Source organism: Canis lupus, chromosome 21 (assembly GCF_003254725.2).
Source record: "Canis lupus dingo isolate Sandy chromosome 21, ASM325472v2, whole genome shotgun sequence".
Classification (NCBI taxonomy): Eukaryota; Metazoa; Chordata; class Mammalia; order Carnivora; family Canidae; genus Canis; species Canis lupus.
In genome coordinates this window covers 48595403-48616010 of record NC_064263.1, presented here as the reverse complement: position 1 = coordinate 48616010, position 20608 = coordinate 48595403, and the positions used below count along the sequence as shown (strand labels likewise).

The 20608-nt window shown below is 44.7% G+C and overlaps 1 protein-coding gene and 1 long non-coding RNA gene across 3 annotated transcripts; both read left to right on the top strand.

Annotated features, from left to right (window-relative positions):
• The first annotated feature begins 434 nt into the window (after positions 1–434).
• On the top strand, positions 435–7007 carry LOC112667788 (uncharacterized). Of its 2 annotated transcripts, none has more exons than XR_003141323.3 (3): positions 435–1419; positions 1909–1990; positions 6533–7007. It is a non-coding gene; the product is annotated as an uncharacterized LOC112667788 (long non-coding RNA). The 2 variants fall into 2 exon arrangements; XR_003141322.3 differs by having other exon boundaries at positions 438–1419; positions 1924–1990.
• A 2073-nt stretch (positions 7008–9080) lies between these two features.
• LIN7C (lin-7 homolog C, crumbs cell polarity complex component) lies at positions 9081–19015 on the top strand. The gene is made up of 5 exons (XM_025459814.3): positions 9081–9184; positions 11910–12028; positions 12538–12609; positions 14190–14399; positions 15215–19015. The coding sequence occupies exons 1-5, from the start codon at positions 9148–9150 to the stop codon at positions 15368–15370; spliced, it is 594 nt and encodes a 197-aa protein (XP_025315599.1). The 5' UTR covers positions 9081–9147; the 3' UTR covers positions 15371–19015.
• Positions 19016–20608: the final 1593 nt, after the last annotated feature.

The window sequence follows — 20608 nt, the reverse complement described above, 5'->3', positions numbered from 1 at the left end:
GATCTCCCAGCATAGGATTCAACGATGCACCCGTCTCTCACCCCCGGGCCCTCCTCACTATCCATCCCGCAGCAGTCCACACCGTCACCAGCACACCTAGTCCAGTTGTGTAGAATTTCTCCTCTCTTCTCTGAAGTTCTGGTGCTTTCCAACAATCATAGCTTAATGACAGACAACCCTCAAATATGAGGAATTTTCTTATTATACGCTTATTATACACTTCAATAATTGAAGCTCTTTCCTTGGATTATATTTCTCTCTTTTTTTAAAAAAAAAAGATGTATTTATTTGAGATTGGAGAGGGGCATGCAGGTGAGCTGGGGCAGAGGGAGAGAGAGAGAAATTCAAGTGGACTCTGAGCTTGATCCCATGACCTGAGCTGAAACCAAGAGTCAGATGCTCAGCCGACTGTGCCACCCAGGTGCCCCCTTCCTCAGATTATATTTGTAAAATATAGTTCTAATCCTAGCTCTTCAATTTTTACAGTCCTTCAGGGGCTCACTCTAGCCCAAAGAATAAATCCAAGCATCTGGGAGCCACCACAGTCCACCTCAACCTAAGTGTTAAGCGCCCTTTCCTTCCATGCTTTCCCCATCCCCGGTGTACACTCTGTACCCCACCGAGGCCCTCCTCACTTCCTAGACAGGGCATTCATTTCCTCCTGCATGGCTTTGCTCACCTGGCCCTCTCGCTGGCATTCCCACCCCCACTCACCCACTCGCTAAATCCTGATCATCCCTGTAAAAAATGTTTCCCCCTTGCTAAGGTTTATCAGCCTTGGCGCTCTTGGCCTTTTGTCGGATAATTCTTTGTGGGGGCAGGTGGGGAGCTGTCCTGGGCAAGGTGACATGTTTAGCGGCATCCCTGGCTTCTACTCTCTAGATGCCAGTCGCAACCCTCACCCCCCAACCCACCATTTGACAATTAAGAATGTTTCCAGACGTTGTCAAATGTTGCCTGGACTTCAAAACCGCCCCTGGTTGAGAACCACTGCCTTGTAGAGCTTTCTCTGGTGACCACCAACGAGAACTCTATTCCACAGAGCTTTGCCCTCTGTTAAAATCCTTGCAGCTAAAGAAACAACAAGAGCAGCGACTACAATAACAATCAGCACCATCTCTGCTTTGATTCTGTGACTGCTTATATGTCTGTTCCCTTCGGTGGGTCTGTGAGCTCTTTGAAAGCCGAGTGTCTTCCCGGTACCTCTAGGACCCGCACGTGCCCTGGTACAGGGGGTAAGCAGGACAAATTCGCTGCCCTGAGGCGGTGAGACAGCTGCCAGTGTCTGTCCTCTCGCCAGCCATTTGATGACCACATCACCTGCGAGACTGAGAAGCTCATGATTCTAAGGCTGTTTTGCAAGGTTCCGTTCATACCTGGCAAGTGATAAGAAGCAAAAAGAACAATGGATCCTGGAAGGTTTGTTTTGGGTTTTTTTGTTGTTGTTTTTGTTTTTTATTTTTTATTTTTATTTTTTTTTTAAAGATTTTATTTATTTATTCATGAGAGACACACACACACAGAGAGGCAGAGATGCAGGCAGAGGGAGGAGCAGACTTCATGCCGGGAGCCCCACGTGGGACCCGATCCGGGTCTCCAGGATCACGCCCTGGGCCAAAGGCGGCGCTAAACCACTGAGCCACTGGGGCTGCCCCTTGTTGTTGTTTGTTTTTTAAATATTTACATTTTGGGATGGTTTGGAGTTGAGTAAATTTGAATTTTCAGATTTGGTTTCCGTTAAAGGAATGTGGTTCATTTCAATGAATATTTTAGTTTGAGTCAGTTTGTACACAACATCGTTTTCTTTCTTAAGTCTGAAATGCAACTATGAAGTGGGGGTCTACACCGTAAACCATAGCCCTTCATAGATGCTGGCAGACAGCATTGTGGATTGATTCATTTATATAGGTCTCATTTGCCCAGATCACGTGAGGGTACTGGAGGGTAGGAGCCCAGCTGGCGTTCCCCGCGTCTCCACAGCACCTGCTGGGTAAGTACTTGTAGGCAACTGGCTGAGACTTTCCAAAGGAGGAACAACCTACTGACCCGGAATGCTGTAAGAACCGAGTTTTGAAGTAGATTCTAGAAGCTGTGGTAAAGTATGGCAAAGATTCCTGGGGGATTATGTCAGCGTGCATGTCCCTCTTCCTCCCCAGGGACAGGGTTGAGATTTTGTAGCTGGGCCCTTTGTCAACCGAAATAAAAGCCTCGATTTCCCAATCCGATTGCCGCAAGCTGGAGCCACGTAAATGAGTTCTGAGCAATGACATACAGCTCAGAATATTATGTGAGACTTCTCTGAAATCTGCTTAGAAGATGCTAACTTGGGGCGCCCGGGTGGCTCAGTCTCTTACGTGTCTGCCTTCGGCTCAGGTCATGATCTCAGGGTCCTGGGATCGAGCCCCACTTCAGGCTCCCTGCTCAGCGGGGAGTCGGGTTCCCCCTCTGCCCCTCCCTCCCTCTTGTGCTTGCTCAGCCTCTCGCTCTCTCACTCTCTCTTTCTCTGAAATTAAAAAAAAAAAAAAAAAAAAAGATACTGACCTGACTAGACAGGCTGATTGTTATGTTTGTGCAAAAAATATATTCCTTTTTTCTGGCCTGCAACTCACATGTGATAACTGGAACTCCTGCAGCCGTCTTAAATCATGAGTAAACTTGCTGATCAAAGCCCCGTCCTAGGACACCGGTTCTACATCCCAGAGGCCAGGATCCCGAATGAAACTGTGGAGCCTTCGCACTTGCCCCAAGTTGCCTATCCCTGGCTTTCCTTTACTTTCCTTAAATGCACTATTACTTTGGACGTCCATGCTTTTATGAAGCTGCACGTGATGTTAACTGGTACATAAATATTCCACTGTAATTCAACGATATTTCTGAATGACTAATATGTGCTAGGTCGGTAGTTCTCAACGAAGAGCACATCCCCAAAACCTTCATAATTCCCAGAAAATGAAAATACTCATTTCACACTCAAGGCTTTCTAATCAAAATTTACATGGTGGGCCTCTGGTATGAAGAATTAATTAAATATATATATATATATATATATATATATATATATACACACTATTAAATACATGAACTAATTATATAAATTAGATGTATGAGTATATAGTCCTGTATAATACATAGTTATGTATAATACACAGTTAGATTTAATATATATTTTATGTAATGTATATGTAACGTATTTTTATTTCTGTAAGCTTGGTAGTAATTCCTGATTTTAATAATCCGAATTTTCATTATTTCCTGGCCAGTTTAGCTAAAGGTTTGTCCACTTTGTTGGTCTTTTCAAGAAGCCCAGTTTTAGTTTCACTAATTTTCATACTTGTTTTTTATTTCTATTCTTTTTTTCTCTGCTATCCTGGTTTTTGCTCTTCCAATTCTATTTCTCACTCTAAACTTTATTTTGTCCCCTTCTTTCTACTTGCTTTGGGTTTAGTTTACTCCTCTTTTTTGAGTGTCTTAAAGTTTAGGTTATTGATTTGAGGTCTTTCTCCTTTTTAGGCACTTACAGCTATAAATTTCCCTCTAAACACTGCTTTAGCCGCATCATGAATGTACTTTTAAAGCCCTGTAGAGCGGAGGATTCTGGTGTAGACTTGGTGGGCAAATGCCGTACTTCTTTGCCATCATAAGATTTTCGGGTTTTACCTGTGTGCACCTGTATACGTGTGTGGTTTTTTCCATTCTCCAATGTAGTTGCTAAACTGTCGAGTAGACAAAGCTTTTCTTCTAAAGCAAAATGCCTCGGCCGGGGTTTGGTTGGATTTGCAGAAAGACTCTTGCTTATAGCTCAAAGATTCCTTTCACAGCCTAATGCAAATAGCAAGGGCATGTTTGTTTTACTTGATTTTCTCTGTAAAGTGGAGATTTCCTAGGCTATATGGGCCCTCCTTAAAGGGCCCTTTCTGTTGGAAGTTTCCTTCTCTGCCTGTATTTCTACTGAGCGTATTTTTGGCAGCCCTGACGCAATGTTTATGTCCTGTAAGTAGAGGTCAGCTGGTAGTGAAAACTTCCTGTGCTACCGCAAGTCCTTTCCCTTGGCCTGGGTGCTTTGTTATTTGCCATGCTTTGTCCACAATTTGGCAGCACCATTACCCACTCTACGTGACAAATGACATCATTGCTATAATGAGAATTCCAAGCAGCACCACTGGATCAAAGCCCATCTGTGTGCCTGCTCCCACACTTGACAAAACAAATTCCAAATTCATTCAGCATGCCGGTGCCATTTAGTCACTGTGACATATCCCAAATTTTGGACTCTGTGCAAAAACCAATCTGTGCCCACAAAATTAATCATGGAACACATTTTATGACGTTTGACAACAACTTAAAAGGTTCTCATCTCTGGCAGGTGGCTCTGCCAATCTGCAAGTATGTGCATGACAAATTCTGAACAATATATTATGTGGCTGAAAATATATCATGCAGGATGCACACCCTGGAGAGAACCAGAATGAGTCCAAACAATCCTGAGGTCTGTCTCAGGGATATATAAGCCAGACTGCTGTCTTGTGAAGGAAGGATGATGGCCCCAGGTACACACAGAAAGCCAAAGAAAAGGCAACAGCTCGTGTGCCAGTAAATGCTGAGAACATTGGCACAATCGCCTGTGTTGGCAGGACCAAGAGTTTGAGATGGCTAATTTAAGCGACAAGATCCTGGCAAACAGATTTATTTAGGGCAAGGGTGCGTCAGAAAGATGCCAGAAAAATACATCAATCTGTGCCTTTACATGTACTGTAGAGTGATGATGAGACAGTTGACATTAAAAAAGTAAACCCTTACACTTTAATATAATCTGCAGCTCGTCCTCACAACAAGCAGGGTTTTACTTTAGATCCCGGGCACTCCAAGATGGGGTTCTGTGTTCTCATCTGAGCTCCTCGATCAAGAACATTTTTCTTCAACAGGTGTTCTTGAAGAGATTTCCCCATATGGCTGTGTTGAATCGATCACACTCGTGTGTTTATATATTGTTTAGTTTATTTAAACATGTAGGCTATTTCGCATTTGACAATATCATTGGCTTCAAGTAAAGGAAGCCACTTGTCTAAAATCTTACTTTACTGAGGAGTATATTACAGGAATTCAGTTTTTTAAAAAAAAAAAAATAAAGAAAATGGGGACTTTAGTTGTCCCGATTGAACTCTTCACTTAAGAGCAGGATCTCACCCTGTCCTAAGACGCAAGTGTTTTGCGTATCTAGCCTGTACGGTGGTGCAGGGTGCAACCCGCAATAAAGCAGTAAAATGTGGGGGGGAAAAAAAAACATAGTAAAACATTCCACTTGGTGTGTCTGGCTTCCTCATATTACTTTGCATGTTCCATTTCCCATCTCTAGACATCCTCCTACCACCCATTTTCCCCACACGCTCCCTCCTTCTCTGACTTGATGCTTAGTACCCGGTGTCTGCAGTGTCTTGGGTTAGGAAAGCTTCCATAACCTGGCGGCCTACTTAGGACTTTTATTCCTCATATGATGATAAAACGTGCATAATTTAGCTTTCGCTTGGATTTGTTTCCACTCCGAGTTGCTGTTCTGATTTGACTCTACCATTCCATGTCTGAGGCAGGAAATGGTATGAGGAAGCAACAGGTAAAGAGGAGTCCTTCTGCAGGAAGAGCAATTCTTGGCTAGGAAGTGAGTCCTAATAACCTGGTGAGCCGGTAACCTGATAGAGGCATAAAACTCAAAAGCAGCTCTGCCTCATCTGTGCTCACAATTGCCTCCTTTGAGACGCAGGGCAGTAATCACTCCTCTTCCTCCGGAAAGTGAAGGAAGGAGCTGGACTTTGGCGTCTCTCACCTCCCAGGATCAGGGATTTGTGAGTTAGGAGTGTCATTTTAGGGACTCTCTCCTTATACAAAAACCGATTCTTTAATTTTGTGCATTGGATACAAATGGATTGTTAATGGACTCATATTTTTCCTGTTCAGTAGCTCCCAAAAGTTTTTTTCTTCCTTTCCTATGCTTAAATAATTAATGATCTGTAACTGTTCTGATTCCCAATTCTTAGATCGTGACTTTTCAGTCTTTTCGTTTTCTCTGAAAATTTTTAGGATTTTCTTTTTTTTTTTTTTAATTTTTATTTATTTATGATAGTCACACAGAGAGAGAGAGAGGCAGAGACCTAGGCAGAGGGAGAAGCAGGCTCCATGCACCGGGAGCCCGACGTGGGATTCGATCCCGGGTCTCCAGGATCGCGCCCTGGGCCAAAGGCAGGCGCCAAACTGCTGCGCCACCCAGGGATCCCAGGATTTTCTATTTATCCCTGGAATTCTGAAATTTTATGATGATTATTATGTTCGGAAATTACCAAGGATGGGGAGCCTGGGTGGCTCCATCAGTTAAGCATGGACTCTTAGTTTTAGGTCAGGTCATGAGCTCTGGGTCCTGAGATCAAGCCCTTGAGTAGTCATTGTCATTGGGCTGTCCACTCAGCAGGGAGTTCACTTCCCCCATCTGCCCCCCCCCCATGCACTCTCTCTCTAATACATAATTTTTTTTTTTAAAAAAAAGGGAAATTACCAAGGACAAGGAAAGGATCACTCAAAAGGAGCAAACAGTCCACAGTCCCAACTACTGAGAATTGTTCCTGTTCCTACCGGTCAAGCTACAGCCACCTAATTCATGAGACATGGTATAAAGGACTTAAAAGGGCACTGACGCAGTAGTGGGGCGTGATCAGCCGTACAGAAAAGGCTCAGCTGGTTCCACCTAACAAAGCTTAAAAATTAATCCTCAAAGGACAGAATTGTTTTCAAGTTTCCTATCTGTACTTCAAAACAAACCTCAAAAATACTCATAGAGATACAAAAATATCCGGCACCCGAAAAGTAAATTTCACAATGCCTGGCCTATATCTCACTCACATATATGTATATATCTCACTGGTCAGGCCAGAAACAGGAAATTACGGGTCGAAACGAAGAGAAAAATCAATCTATAGAAACAGTGCCGGAAATAGCACAGATGAGAGAATTAGAATAAAACCATTAAGATCGTCATTATAATCGCATTCTGTAGGTTCAAGACGCTGTGGGAAAGATCGAACATGGTAAGAAAGGACATGCAAAATGTCAAAACGCACACACACACACACGTAAATCTAATCATTACGGATAAAAACTATAACTCTGAAATGAAAACTGAACCATTGGGATCAAGAGAATATTAGATGCTGAAAAGAGAAAACTTTGAAAAAACAAAATGAATACAGTGCCAGCGAGCTGTGAGACAGGGTTGGACAGTGGGGTGTACCTGAGAGTCAGGTCACTGAGGGGAGGGCTGGAGGCTGGAGGAAAAGGAAGTATCTGAAGAAAGAAGGGCCATGTCTGCATTTGTCTCGTGCTGAGCGGCCTTCCCAGGAGCAAGGCGCCTGGTGCACACTAGACATAAGGTGTTTGTGGCCGAACAAGGAGTAAAAGACGAGCACGTGCGTGGTGCTGCAGGGCTGGGGGCCAGCAGGGATGGAGGGGAACACGCTGGGGAACTGCCAGCTGGGCCCAGTGGTGCCTCCCGAGCAGCCAGGGAGGGGGAGGCAGGTGCAGCTGGAGGGGTGCAGGGCTGGGGACCAGCAGGGATGGAGGGGAACACGCTGGGGAACCCCCAGCTGGGCCCAGTGGTACTTCCAGAGCAGCCGGGAGGTGGGTTCACTGGGAAGGGGTGCAGGCCTGGGGGACCAGCAGGGCCCGAGGGGAACACGGGGAGAACCCCCAGCTGGGCCCAGTGGTGCCTCCCGAGCAGCCGGGGAGGGGGAGGCAGGTGCAGCTGGAGGGGTGCAGGTCTGGGGACCAGCAGGGATGGAGGAGAACACGCTGGGGAACCCCCAGCTGGGCCCAGTGGTGCCTCCTGAGCAGCCCGGGAGGGGGAGGCAGGTGCAGCGGGAGGGGTGCAGGGCCGGGGACCAGCAGGGCCCGAGGGGAACACGCTGGGGAACCCCCAGCTGGACCCAGTGGTGCCTCCCGAGCAGCCGGGGAGGGGGAGGCAGGTGCAGCGGGAGGGGTGCAGGGCTGGGGACCAGCAGGGCCCGAGGGGAACACGCTGGGGAACCCCCAGCTGGGCCCAGTGGTGCCTCCTGAGCAGCCAGGGAGGGGGAGGCAGGTGCAGCGGGAGGGGTGCAGGGCTGGGGACCAGCAGGGATGGAGGAGAACACGCTGGGGAACCCCCAGCTGGGCCCAGTGGTGCCTCCCGAGCAGCCAGGGAGGGGGAGGCGGGTGCAGCGGGAGGGGTGCAGGGCTGGGGACCAGCAGGGCCCGAGGGGAACACGCTGGGGAACCCCCAGCTGGACCCAGTGGTGCCTCCCGAGCAGCCGGGGAGGGGGAGGCAGGTGCAGCGGGAGGGGTGCAGGGCTGGGGACCAGCAGGGATGGAGGAGAACACGCTGGGGAACCCCCAGCTGGGCCCAGTGGTGCCTCCCGAGCAGCCGGGGAGGGGGAGGCAGGTGCAGCGGGAGGGGTGCAGGGCTGGGGACCAGCAGGGCCCGAGGGGAACACGCTGGGGAACCCCCAGCTGGGCCCAGTGGTGCCTCCTGAGCAGCCAGGGAGGGGGAGGCGGGTGCAGCGGGAGGGGTGCAGGGCCGGGGACCAGCAGGGCCCGAGGGGAACACGCTGGGGAACCCCCAGCTGGGCCCAGTGGTGCCTCCCGAGCAGCCGGGGAGCGGGAGGCGCGGTGGGTGCAGCGGGAGGGCTGCAGGGCCGGGCGCGGCAGTGGGCGGCGCCCCGCCGCTGGAGGTCGCTCTGGGGGCGGAGGCGGCCGGGCTCCCAGGGCTCGGAGCCTGCGGGTCTCCGGGGGCGGGAAGCGGCGCGGGAGGGGCCGCTGCAGGTTCCCGACGCGGAGCTCCGGGGAGGAGCTGGGGAGGACGTGGGGGCCGGCGCGGGACTCGAACCCGAGGCCCCGGGGTCACGACCAGGAACCACGCAGGTGCCCCGGGCCAGGTCCTTAAGACCGCGTGTGTGCAATCGGCGCCCCGGAGCGGAGGGGACCCAGGGCGGCCCCCAGCGAGCCCCCCGCCCCCGCCGGAGCACCGCGCCGACTCTCGCGATGCGGCCAGGCCCCGCCCCCGGCGGCCGCTAAGCCCCGCCCCCGCCGCGCCCCGTGTCGTCATTTCCTGTGGGTCGCGGGCAAAGGGAGAAGATGGCGGCGCTGGGGGAGCCCGTGCGGCTGGAGCGGGGTGAGTGCGGCCGAGGCCCCGCGCCCCGGATCCCGGCTGCCCGTCGCCGAAGGTCGCCGCGCCCGGCCGCTGGGGGAGGGGACGCCTGCGGTCCCCCGGGCGGGGCCCCGCGCGCTCCTCGGCGCCCGCCCCGCCGGCAGCGGCCGTGCCCCGGGCGCAGCCCACCCGCCCTCGCCGCCCACGCGCTCCCACGCGCTCCCGGGGCGGCGTCCGGAGCCGGGTCCCCCCGAGGCGAGCGCCGCGCCGGCCCCGCGGGCGGTTACGTAACGCGGCGGACGCGGCAGGTGCGGTCGCGGCCTCGACTCGGGAGCCGGGCGCTGCTGCTCCGCGGTGCGCCTCGCCGCCGGCCTCGCTGCGGGGTGCAGGGGGCTCGGCGGTGGAGCATCTGCCCGCGGCCCAGGGCGTGACCCCGGGTCCCGGGTTCGAGTCCTGCGTGGGGCCTGCTGCTGCCTCTGCCTCCCTCTCTGTGTGTTCTCATGAGTAAATAAATAAAATCTTTAAAAAATACGTATCCATGAGAATACACAGAGAGGGAGGCAGAGACGCAGGCGGAGGGAGCAGCAGGCCTGACGCGGGACTCGACCCCTTGACCCGGGGTCACGCCCTGGGCCGCGGGCAGATGCTCCACCGCCCCCCCCCCCGCCCCGGGCGCCCGAGTCACAGCATCCTTTCTGACCCAGGAGGAAGGTCCTCTGGGGAGACTTTCTCGGTCAGCCCCGAGACCGTGACCACCTCCTCCTCCTCCTCCTCCTGAGCGCAGCGGCGCTGTGCTCTGCAGATGGGAGCAGGTGTGTTCTCCGTTAGCAGGAGTAGGTGTTCTCCTTTTTGAGAGCCGGTGGTGGTGGTGGGATTCCGACACGCCGGCTGGCGGTCTTTTGTATTTGCAAGCGCAGCACGGACTGTGAGACGGCACCTCTGGCACTTACCCTATAGGGGGGTGGTCGCGGCTTTGGTTTGTTTTGTTTTGTTTTGTTTTGCTTTTTTGTTTTTTTGCTTTTTTGCTTTTTCAGAGTCCTTGTCGGGTCTATGACAGAAGGCTCAGCAGCTTAGTAGGATGAATTCCTAGTGGCTGCCATGTAGCCGGACAAGAAAGAGGACACCCACTGTCGCTTCCCTAGAGTTCTGGTTAACAAACACTGCCAGCAGCGCTCAGTGTAAAATTAGTGCCTCACGATCAGGGTCCTGAGCGTCTTCTAAAATAGTCAAAACCTGATTCAGTTGGAGGACATGTGAACACGTAACGAGGTACACTTGAGGTTCAGCAAAGAGTTGTTTCGTCTCCATCTCTTGTTGATTGGAAATATTTATATAGCCTACATGTTGTGACTTTGTAGATTAAAGTAATCCATGAGCCAACAGTCGGGTTCACCAGTCATTTGAATTGTGGGAAATCAGAATGGGGAAAGTCTGATTCCGTTGCATGTGATCAACATCAGTTGAAGCTTTTATTAGCTGAAATCGGGAAAGCTACTGCTTGTTTCACTACATTTATTCCTACTTTTGCAGCTGCATACACAAAGAAGGCCGTATTAATTCTATGAAGAAAAAGTTCCAGGCTTGCGGTATTAGTATAAAGTTTAGAGCTTTTTCCTTTTAAAAGGAGGCAAAGGGGATCCCTGGGTGGCGCAGCGGTTTGGCACCTGCCTTTGGCCCAGGGCACGATCCTGGAGACCCGGGATCGAATCCCACATCGGGCTCCCGGTGCATGGAGCCTGCTTCTCCCTCTGCCTGTGTCTCTGCTTCTCTCTCTCTCTGTGACTATCATAAATAAATAAAAATTAAAAAAAAATAAATTAAAAAATAAATAAATAAAAGGAGGCAAAGAATAATAGGTACTCTAGCCTCCTGGGGTACAAAAACACAGTTTAAAAAAAAAATAGAGGCAGTTATAACAGTGTTTTAACATGACTGACTCTTTTTTTTTGTTGTTTTAATAAAAGATGTTATTTACGTACTTGAGAGAGGGGGATGGAGCCAGGAGGGGGGCAGAGAGAAAGGGAGCAGCAGACTTCCCAGTGCCCGAGGCTCGTCCCAGGACCCTGAGATCATGACCTGAGCCAAAGGCAGACGCTCAACCAACTGAGCCACCCAGGCGCCCCAACATGACTCTGAATCTTAAAAAATGTATTGATTTATAAAACACACTTCCCCTGGGAATTTCCGAACGTGTTTTACCATTGTTTTAACTGTGTTCCTGCCACTAACTGCATCTGTTGTTGAATGGTTCATATCCACACGTAAATTGTGGTTTTCTTTCAGAAATGAACAAGGATTTCCCTAGCACACAGTGTTTGTGCTACTCAGTGCTTTGATTACTGATAATGATAGATAAATTTTTAGTGACTAATGAGCTCCAGATAGAACCATCAGCATTTTGAAGCAATCCAATGTTCGTGTGTCTGTCACATTTGAACCCCTGTCCTTTTCTGTAACATTTAGTATTTTATATTCAGTTTTCCTTCATCTCAAAGATAATTTTTTCCAGATCTTATATGTATGCAACATAAGGCTCCTAATTACATAAAATTTAGCATTCTCAGATTTTGCACTCCCTCCCTCGTATGTGTATTCACATACCCCCTCAAACATGCAAGCTCATACTCTTAGGCTTTTTTTCCCTCTGTATTCTACATTTTCCTGGTTAATCCCTGAGTACTGAATCCTGTTACAAGGCATTTAACGAATCTTCAGAGAAAATGATCAGTGTGTGTCTGTTTGACTTTAGATATTTGTAGAGCAATAGAGTTGTTGGAAAAACTGCAAAGAAGTGGAGAGGTGCCACCACAGAAACTGCAGGCCTTACAAAGAGTCCTTCAAAGTGAATTCTGCAATGCTGTGAGAGAGGTGAGTAAATAGGGTTAAATTTACTAAACACTTGAGTTAATTGCATGTAAGATCATACTCTGAAATTTGGTCAGAAGTTTTTAGGAAACAAACTTTAGAAAATTTTAGAACCTCCCCCTCTCATTTTTTGGAAAAAAAATTTATTGAAGTATAATAAACCTACAATGCTGTATGAATTTCAGGCATACAGTATATTCCACGATTCTGTTCGTCATTCAGTGCTCACCACAATAAGTCTAGTCATCCTCTGTCCCCAAACGTGTTATGACAATATGAAAACTGTATACCCTATGCTATACGTTTCATGCCTGTGACTTTTTTTTTTTTGACTTATTTATTTTTTAACTGGAATTTTGTACCTCTTCATTTTTTGGGATTTTTTTTAGAGAGATATTTTACCAAGATGGCATAACTTTGCCTAAAACTTGAACACTGATTAACTTGACTTAGACCTCAAATGTGGTATATTCTGAAATTTTAAAGCATGATGATATCTCTGGGTTTTACAGGTATATGAACACGTCTATGAGACTGTGGACATCAGTAGCAGTCCCGAAGTGAGAGCTAATGCAACTGCAAAGGTAGTTTTTTGTTTTTTGTTTTTTTTCCAGCTAGTAAAAATGAGAAAATGTATCATAAATGAGAGGTTTAAAATATGTAATTCTTAGATATTTGATAGGCTTCTTTTGAAAGCTGATAACATGGATTATCCTTCACATCACACTAGACTATCTCAAGTACAGAGAAGACATTTTTATTGGCTTTACAACAAATATTTTATCATACAGTTTCGATAATGCATTAAACATACACTTGCACACAAATAATACACATGTTAATACATAACTTCTATATATAGTATACATACTGTATCATTAATTATGTAACTTTTCATCAAAATTCTGAAATATATTATTATCCTCATTTTCTTGATGAGGAAGCATTACATTAGGTTATTTTTCTCCACACAGACAGCATATGGTAGACAGCGTACACTCCCGGGCTGCTCTTTGTTTTTCTCCTTTACCTCAACTCTGCAAATACGGGGTAATGTCATAGGTTAGGTTACCTCTTCAGAGCTGCCTGCATATGACAGGTTTCAGTGTGCTTTTCTGTGCCAGTGTTCTAGAACCTCCTATATTTCTAGCATCAATGTGTCTCATGTCTTGTTAGAATAACTTAGTTTCAGCAGTAGGTGACTTAAACTAGAACTAGTCATTAGCAGGTAATTTTGCCTTGATAGTTACTGGTCCATAAAAGGAAGTATTGGATTCTCTGTTGAATATAAACACTTAAACATGTGGATATAGTTTGGAAGAGTATAAAAAGACCTAGAAACTTGGCTTGAAATTCCTTAGTTTTATGACCTTCACAGCTTACTGAATTTCTTGTTCTATAATCTAAAACAAGGCTTCTTTCAGAGCTTGGTACCTAGTAGTATTCAACACATCTTGATTTCCTTCTTGTCCTACTCCCCATTTTTGCTCATGCACCCTGATCTATCGTGAAAAATGGTACCAGATTACTTAATTACCTTTAAAAGCAGAATGAAGCCAAATAACCTAACTTTGTGTTAGGATTAGTGTACATTAGCCTAAATTTCAAGTTTTAAAGACGAGTTAAAGTAGGGTTTTAGTCATAACTGGGTAGTTCACTAAAGCAACAGAAAAATTCACATTGGTCACGTGTACCTGTCTTTTTCTCGATACTGAATTATTTATTTATTTAGCATATAGTACAGATGATACAGCCGCCCAAATGACTGCCTAAGAACACCTATCTCCTTATAGGTTACTGTGTAGGTAGGTTGTGTCTTGTACAGAAGCTCCTTCCTAAAGGAGCCAGGCGCAGGGCTGCTGGCTGCAGGAGGAGTTTTCTCATCTCATCTGCCAAGCGAGCCTGCTTGCCAATTGCTGCACAGCAGTTCTGGACACTGGGTGGGCTGAGTGACCTAACCAATCTTAACACCTCCTACATAGACACCCAGGGTATGCTTTCCAGTCATCGTTTCTAAAATCCCCTGCGCTCGGCTTTACCTTCTCCTCCAGACTGCCAGTCAATTTGTGAGCATGCAGACATCAAAAGTGAGGTAGTTTTTAAAAAGAGACAAAAGAACTGAAACAAAGATCACATTTTAAAAATATGTAAAATTTTCTTTGAGGCTACTGTGGCTGCGTTTGCTGCCAGCGAAGGACATTCTCATCCTCGAGTTGTTGAGCTACCAAAAACAGAAGAAGGCCTTGGATTCAATATTATGGGAGGCAAAGAACAAAACTCTCCAATCTATATATCTCGAATAATTCCGGGTGGAATTGCTGATAGACATGGGGGCCTCAAGCGAGGAGATCAACTCCTTTCTGTTAACGGAGTGGTATGGATGACTTTTATTCCTATTTGTAGTAACTCAGTGTAACCACTTGGGGGTGTATTTGAGTTATGGAAACAGAAGATAATGGGGGTGGGGGGGGACCAAAGAACCCTAGTTTAGAAATCCCTTGGGGAAATCCTGGGCAGTAGTATTTAGTACGGTGATAACTTTTTAAAGCATTTTAAGTGTGTTTTTCTGCTTTTCCAATGTAAATTAGCAATTCTTAGTGTGATTTTTATGAAGTAATTAAGCTCTTTAGTAGTTAATACATTAAATTAGAAGTCTGCCCTGATTTTAGTCTTACAGAATAGCAGTTGGCTAATTTACTTCTGACTTCGTGAAATAATCGGGCAAATAGATTGGTATTCAGAGTAATTATTTGAAACTTAAAAACCAGTTTCTGGGCTATAAACAGAATATGATTTACTTTTATGTTTATTTTTTAAGATTTTATTCATTTATTCATGAGAGACACAGAGAGGCAGAGACACAGGAAGAGGGAGGAGTAGGCTCCACGCAGGGAGCCTGATGCGGGACTAGATCCCAGGACCCCAGGGTCACGCCCTGGGCCAAAGGCAGACGGGCAGATGCTCAACCGCTGAGCCACCCAGGCGTCCCAAACAGAAGATAATTAGCAGAGGATTTCACATCCATTAAAATGATAAAGCCAGATTATGTCATAGGTTTGTAGTGTTTGAGATGATACAGCATTAAAACATTTTTACTTACATGTATTTTAAACATTTCTGTGTTTTGAGTTACTTAACAAAACCTGGGATATTAATTGTGTGTGTGTTCATGTCTATTTTTTTTCCTAGAGCGTTGAAGGAGAACATCATGAAAAAGCTGTAGAACTGCTGAAAGCAGCTCAGGGAAAGGTTAAATTAGTAGTACGATATACACCCAAGGTCCTAGAAGAAATGGAGTCACGCTTTGAAAAAATGAGATCAGCAAAACGCAGGCAACAGACCTAATGCAATTCAAAACTGTATATTCCATTTTGCTTTTAGCTAGAAAAGTTTTACTTGTGACCTACTGATGGCCGCAATGCCAATGATTGTAAAAAAGAAACAGAAACTTCCCGTGAAATCCTCCTTGCCATTTTATAAACACCTCTTTTAACATTGTTTATGGTTCCAGAGATGCATACACTTTTTTCTGACAAAAAGTGAAAGGTGATGAGGGCAATTCTGTCCTGCTGTTTTTACAGGCCTTTTTCAAATGCAGATTTTGTCATAAAGTTGTTATAGATTTTTAAAAATGCTTTTTTAATATTAAAAAGTACTTTTACATTCTTAATCTTTTTTTAGGAAAAAAAGTTTTCTTCATTTGGCTGCTTATTTAAAAGTAACAGTTCTCCAGCTCTTTTTTTGCTTACTCTATTTTTTTTAACGTGTAAAATTTCTTTACGGTTTTCCAAGAAATGAAACATAACAGTCTCAGCTACAGCAGCAGTTCACTACACTATCAGTGTTAACACCACTGCTGCATTTTGTACTTCGAACACTCATAATATATATAATCAGTGGTAAATCATAACACAGAAGAGTGGAAATTTTTTACTTTTATTTAAACATAACGTATAATGAATATTCATTTATACTGATTTATAAAAGTTTTTAAACACTGAAACAATCATTGCTAAAATATATATTCTTTCATAATATTTGAGCAGTGAGGCAAGAGGATGTAATTTGGTTGTTGGCATTACTGATTATATCTCTATTTATGTTCAACAATAGATCATAAATTATAGATGCAAAAACAGGTTCAGGCTTCATCTTTTGCAGATTTTTTTTAATGCTATTCATTTTTATTTAAATATATTTCTTATATTTTGGTTTTTGCATTCCTAGAGATGAGCCAGTTAGTTTGTGCCGGGAAATAGCAGAAGCAAAGACGAAATACTACCTTTAACCTCACTAGCCTCAAGAGTTACACACTCTTAACTAGCTCACTTAGAGAATTGACTTTAAATAGGAAGAAGATAGAAGGATATGCTTAAGATAATATAGAAATTATGAGGTGATATATTCCTAAGAGTCTGCACACTCTTAAGTCCAAATGAGTAGGAACTCATTCATACCGAGATGGTTGAATGTAGAGATGTGATCTTTGATTCAAAGGATGGGAATTCTGAGAGATACTTTGATTTGTCCACTGGATGTCACTCTTTTACTGAAAGGCAGCTACTAGCGTAGGACCGTGACTGAGGTCTTTTTTAAAGGTGGAAATTACGAGTTAGAGGTCACTTTCGGTCCCAACTTATAGGAACATTTGTATGGTTTATAAGAATTTTAAGTGACAGATGCTAAAAAGAAGATAATGGGTTGAAATGCATAAGGAATTTATCCTAATTACCCTGTAAAAAGTGGGCATTCTGTAACATTCCTTCAGGAAGAATAGCAATGTATACCTTTTTCTGCATGTGTGTGAGCACTGTGAGTCTTACAAGATTATTCCAGTTTTCAATGATTTTCAGAATAAAAGTCAATCAGCATTGTTATTTATCATTTAGGTATTGAACACTGGATTGCATGGTTGAATGTGTCTTTAGTCCACTACAAAACGTGCTTGTATTGATAGGATCATGTTGTTAAATTGTGTATTTTCAAAATTAATTGATGTTTTAAAACGTTGAGACCAAAGTAGTGTAGAAGAATTATGGACTTATTTTAATTTAATTGTAAAGTTATTAGAGGTATTTGTTGTAGAGCTTTACATTATTAAAGAGAGAGATCGGTGCATATAAAAACAGTAATATTAGTATGCTCGTATTCTTGCATTACAGGGTAAGTAAATCCTGAAAAATCTTATTTTAGTATAGCTACAGCTGTAGTAGCTTTTAAGGGCGTGTCAACATTTCATTATAAATTATAGCTTCCTGGTTCAGTATCTCCGCTGTTTCAGAACTTTCAGCCAAGTTCAATCTTTTGGTGTTGAAACTTAGTAAGTTGAGTAAGCTAATTTTTTTTTCTTCTGCAGTAATCCACAATCTGTTCGTTGTGTGGGTTGGCACTTATTTATAATTCTTAAAATAAGGATAGCTTAAAGGAGCCAAATACAGTAGTTTTGCTTGCTACTGTTGAGCATGAGTAGCAGTAGTTTGTTTTTGTTAATGCAGTTTTCACAGTGTATCCCAGAATTTTAAATCTTGACCATAGAAAAATACATTCAGTGGCAAAGATGTACAGTAGTGGTCTTACTTAGCGAGAGAGTGAAGGGGATTGTCATCTTAATAAATAAATAGTCTGATTCATGAACGTAACTAGGCACATTATAAGTATAAAATAAGCTTTTGATTTGTAAATTATAAACTACCCAGTTTCCATCTGTTTTCTTGGTATTTCAAAATGGGTGGATTCAGTGGTTTCTCAATCTTCACTGCACATTAGAAAACCCCGCAGAGCTTTAAAAAAACTCTATTACAGGAGTCCCATTCCATAGCAGGTAAGTTCAGAATCTCCCAGGGTGGGACCAGATACTTACTTTTTTAAGCTTTCCAGGTGGTTCTAAAGGACATGTAGGGTAGAGAACCACTTGCTTTCCCCTTTATAAAATGCTCTAATTACACTGGACTCTATCTGGAAGTATCAGAACAGAATAGTTCAATTTATAGCTACTGTTTAGTAGCTGCAGATGCAATAATTGATTATCTTCCTTAGTACTTTCTTGAGGAATAAAAGATACTTGGCATTCCTTATTTGGGAAGTAATTATAGTTTATCTTTTTTTCTTTAATTGGCCAGTAGTTTAATGTCTGTCATCTTTCTGCCCCCTTGGCCTTTAAAATTTAACAAAAATAAATTTATTAATTGAGAAAGCCTATTTAAAAACTGCAGATGAGAAATGCTGTCATTGATAATTATGTACTGTCTTCATAGGGCCACTTTATCCATTAGTATACTAGATTATAATGGCCTAGTTCTTTGGGATTTGGTAATCAGATGTGTTTTTAAAAAATCATTGTCTTCCTCTACTAAATTTTTTAGTTGTTTTGCTCAGTACTTAATACTTAAGTAGTTTGGCTCAAGTACTTTGTTTACAATTTACATGGATATTATAGCATTTAATGGCTGTGGCTTATCTGAAAAGAATGTCAGCATGACTTGGTGTAGACTTAAAAAGAATACATGTTGTGAATATTTTATAATGTGGAATGATCACTGAAATATCAAGGACTCTGGTAATTGTATTTCTTGAATAAATGTATGTTTATGAATTTTCTAACTTTTGTTGTCTCCTAACAATCTGGTTTTACACTTTCTGTTGTCCAGAATTTCACTAATAGCGTTTCTCCAACGTTTGTTGCAGTTCTTTGATGATGAAATAGTGGAGAAAACCAAATTGCTTGCTCATTAACTTTCCAAGAACTTCCAGACTAACTTGTATCTGGACATAGTTTTTAAAAATATCAGCAACAGTATGCTTCTACTTTAATTCTTTGGTTTGAGGCAAAGAAATATACTCCAACTAGATTTAACACTTTTTCGATAGATGACTTCATTTACCAATTTAATTCTGATTCTGAGGTTTATTTAAAATAAACTTGTATTATGTTCTTGTTTGTTGGATTTGGGGAAGAAATGGTATAACTACACAATAAATGTGTTTCTGAAAGCTCTGTATAAAATGACTTCTAAATAAGGTAAAAAGCATAATGTATGATGGTTGCCAGAGTGAAACTTTGAACTCCCGTATTTTGTCTTTCATAAAATATAACTACAGAAAAAAATTCTCGTGTGTTATTTTGAGAGAGGCAGCATGGCATGATCGGCCACACAGCGCTGGGGGCTGGCTGCCCTAGTGGGAATCCTAGACCCACCGTCGCCCTGTAATCTGACGGGAGTTGCTTCTCTGTGCCTCGGTTCCCTCGTCTGTCGCGGGCAGCAGTGCCTGTAGCGGTGAGGTCACGATCTGTGAAGCCCTTAGAACGGCGATCGCTGCGTGTGTTGGCTATTGTTTGCGTGTAAAAGCTTCAGGGAAGTTATTAGCCAAAGGAAGACTGTGGCCACGTAATTAAAACGAGCAAGTTCTTTCTTTTGATGCCTAGGAGTCCGTCCTATCCTTTAAATAATGCTTAAAAACAAGGAATAGGAATAAAAGTTTTGTAAGGAATAAGATTCCTAAGGAATTGTCACATTTCTGTCCACTCGTATCAAAGAAACTAACGGAATTCTAAGTGCAGTTTTAGGGGCGGAGGACTGGGGCCACACTCTGAATGAAAACCATACCAAGTGCAAGTAGGGGATTTGTTCCATCAGAAAGGAATTGGTAAGGACGATAGGACCTGGCTCGAGAGACCGCGGGGCTGCTGGAAAGGGAGCCCGACGAGCAAATAAATGCATCCTGCAAAAGGCATCATGAATTCTCAAAATGCACGGAGAGGTCCCGAGCCGCAGGGGGGTAGGGTAGTGAGGGGCGCTTGCGGTTCGCTTCCACTTCCTTAGGAGTATTAGCCCCGCACCCGTTCTGGTTCTGCAGTTCAGGGTCATTGTGATTTTAATGAAGTAGCGACCAGTTTTTGTTTGTTTGTTTTGGTGCACTTCTTTATTGCGTGGCAGATAGGCTCCACCTGAGGGAATTTTTAAGATTGTAAGGTAAGCCAAAGGTACATTCCTACAGATTCGTTTAGTGAATATTCTTTGATTTTAGATTTTCTTTAAAAAGGGCAGCATGCTTCTATACGGACTGTGAGAGCTCGCCTGGTTCTCGTCAACTGCAGAAGCGCATTCCCCCCGAGCGCCCTGGGTTCCCTGCCGTCCAGGGGCGTTTGCTCAGCCCGAGCCAGCGGTGCTGCTCCGTCCCGACGGCTGACCCTTGTGCTCGGGAGACGCTCTGCACACCTTGCGATGCCCCTGCTCCCCCGCAGCCGCCCCTCCTCCCGCCCCCCGCTCCCCCTGCAGCCGCCTCCCCCCCCGGCCGAGGCCGCGCTCTCCGCCCCCCCCACCCCGCCCGGGAGAGCGCGCCGCCGCTGGGCCAGGGAACCTCGAGCCTCAGAGAGTGCTTGGGCGCCCAATAACGTTTGAACCGTCGTTCAAATCATTTTTAAAATGTGCAAACGTTGGGAGAATGGGAGTTGTGTCATAAATGTTTTCGTTTTTAAAAAGATTTTTGAAAAAAAAAAAAAAAAAAAAAAAAAAAAAAAAAAAAAAAAAAAAAGATTTTTGAGAGAGACATAATGAGAGCGCCAGTGCCCCACTTGTGCTCTTG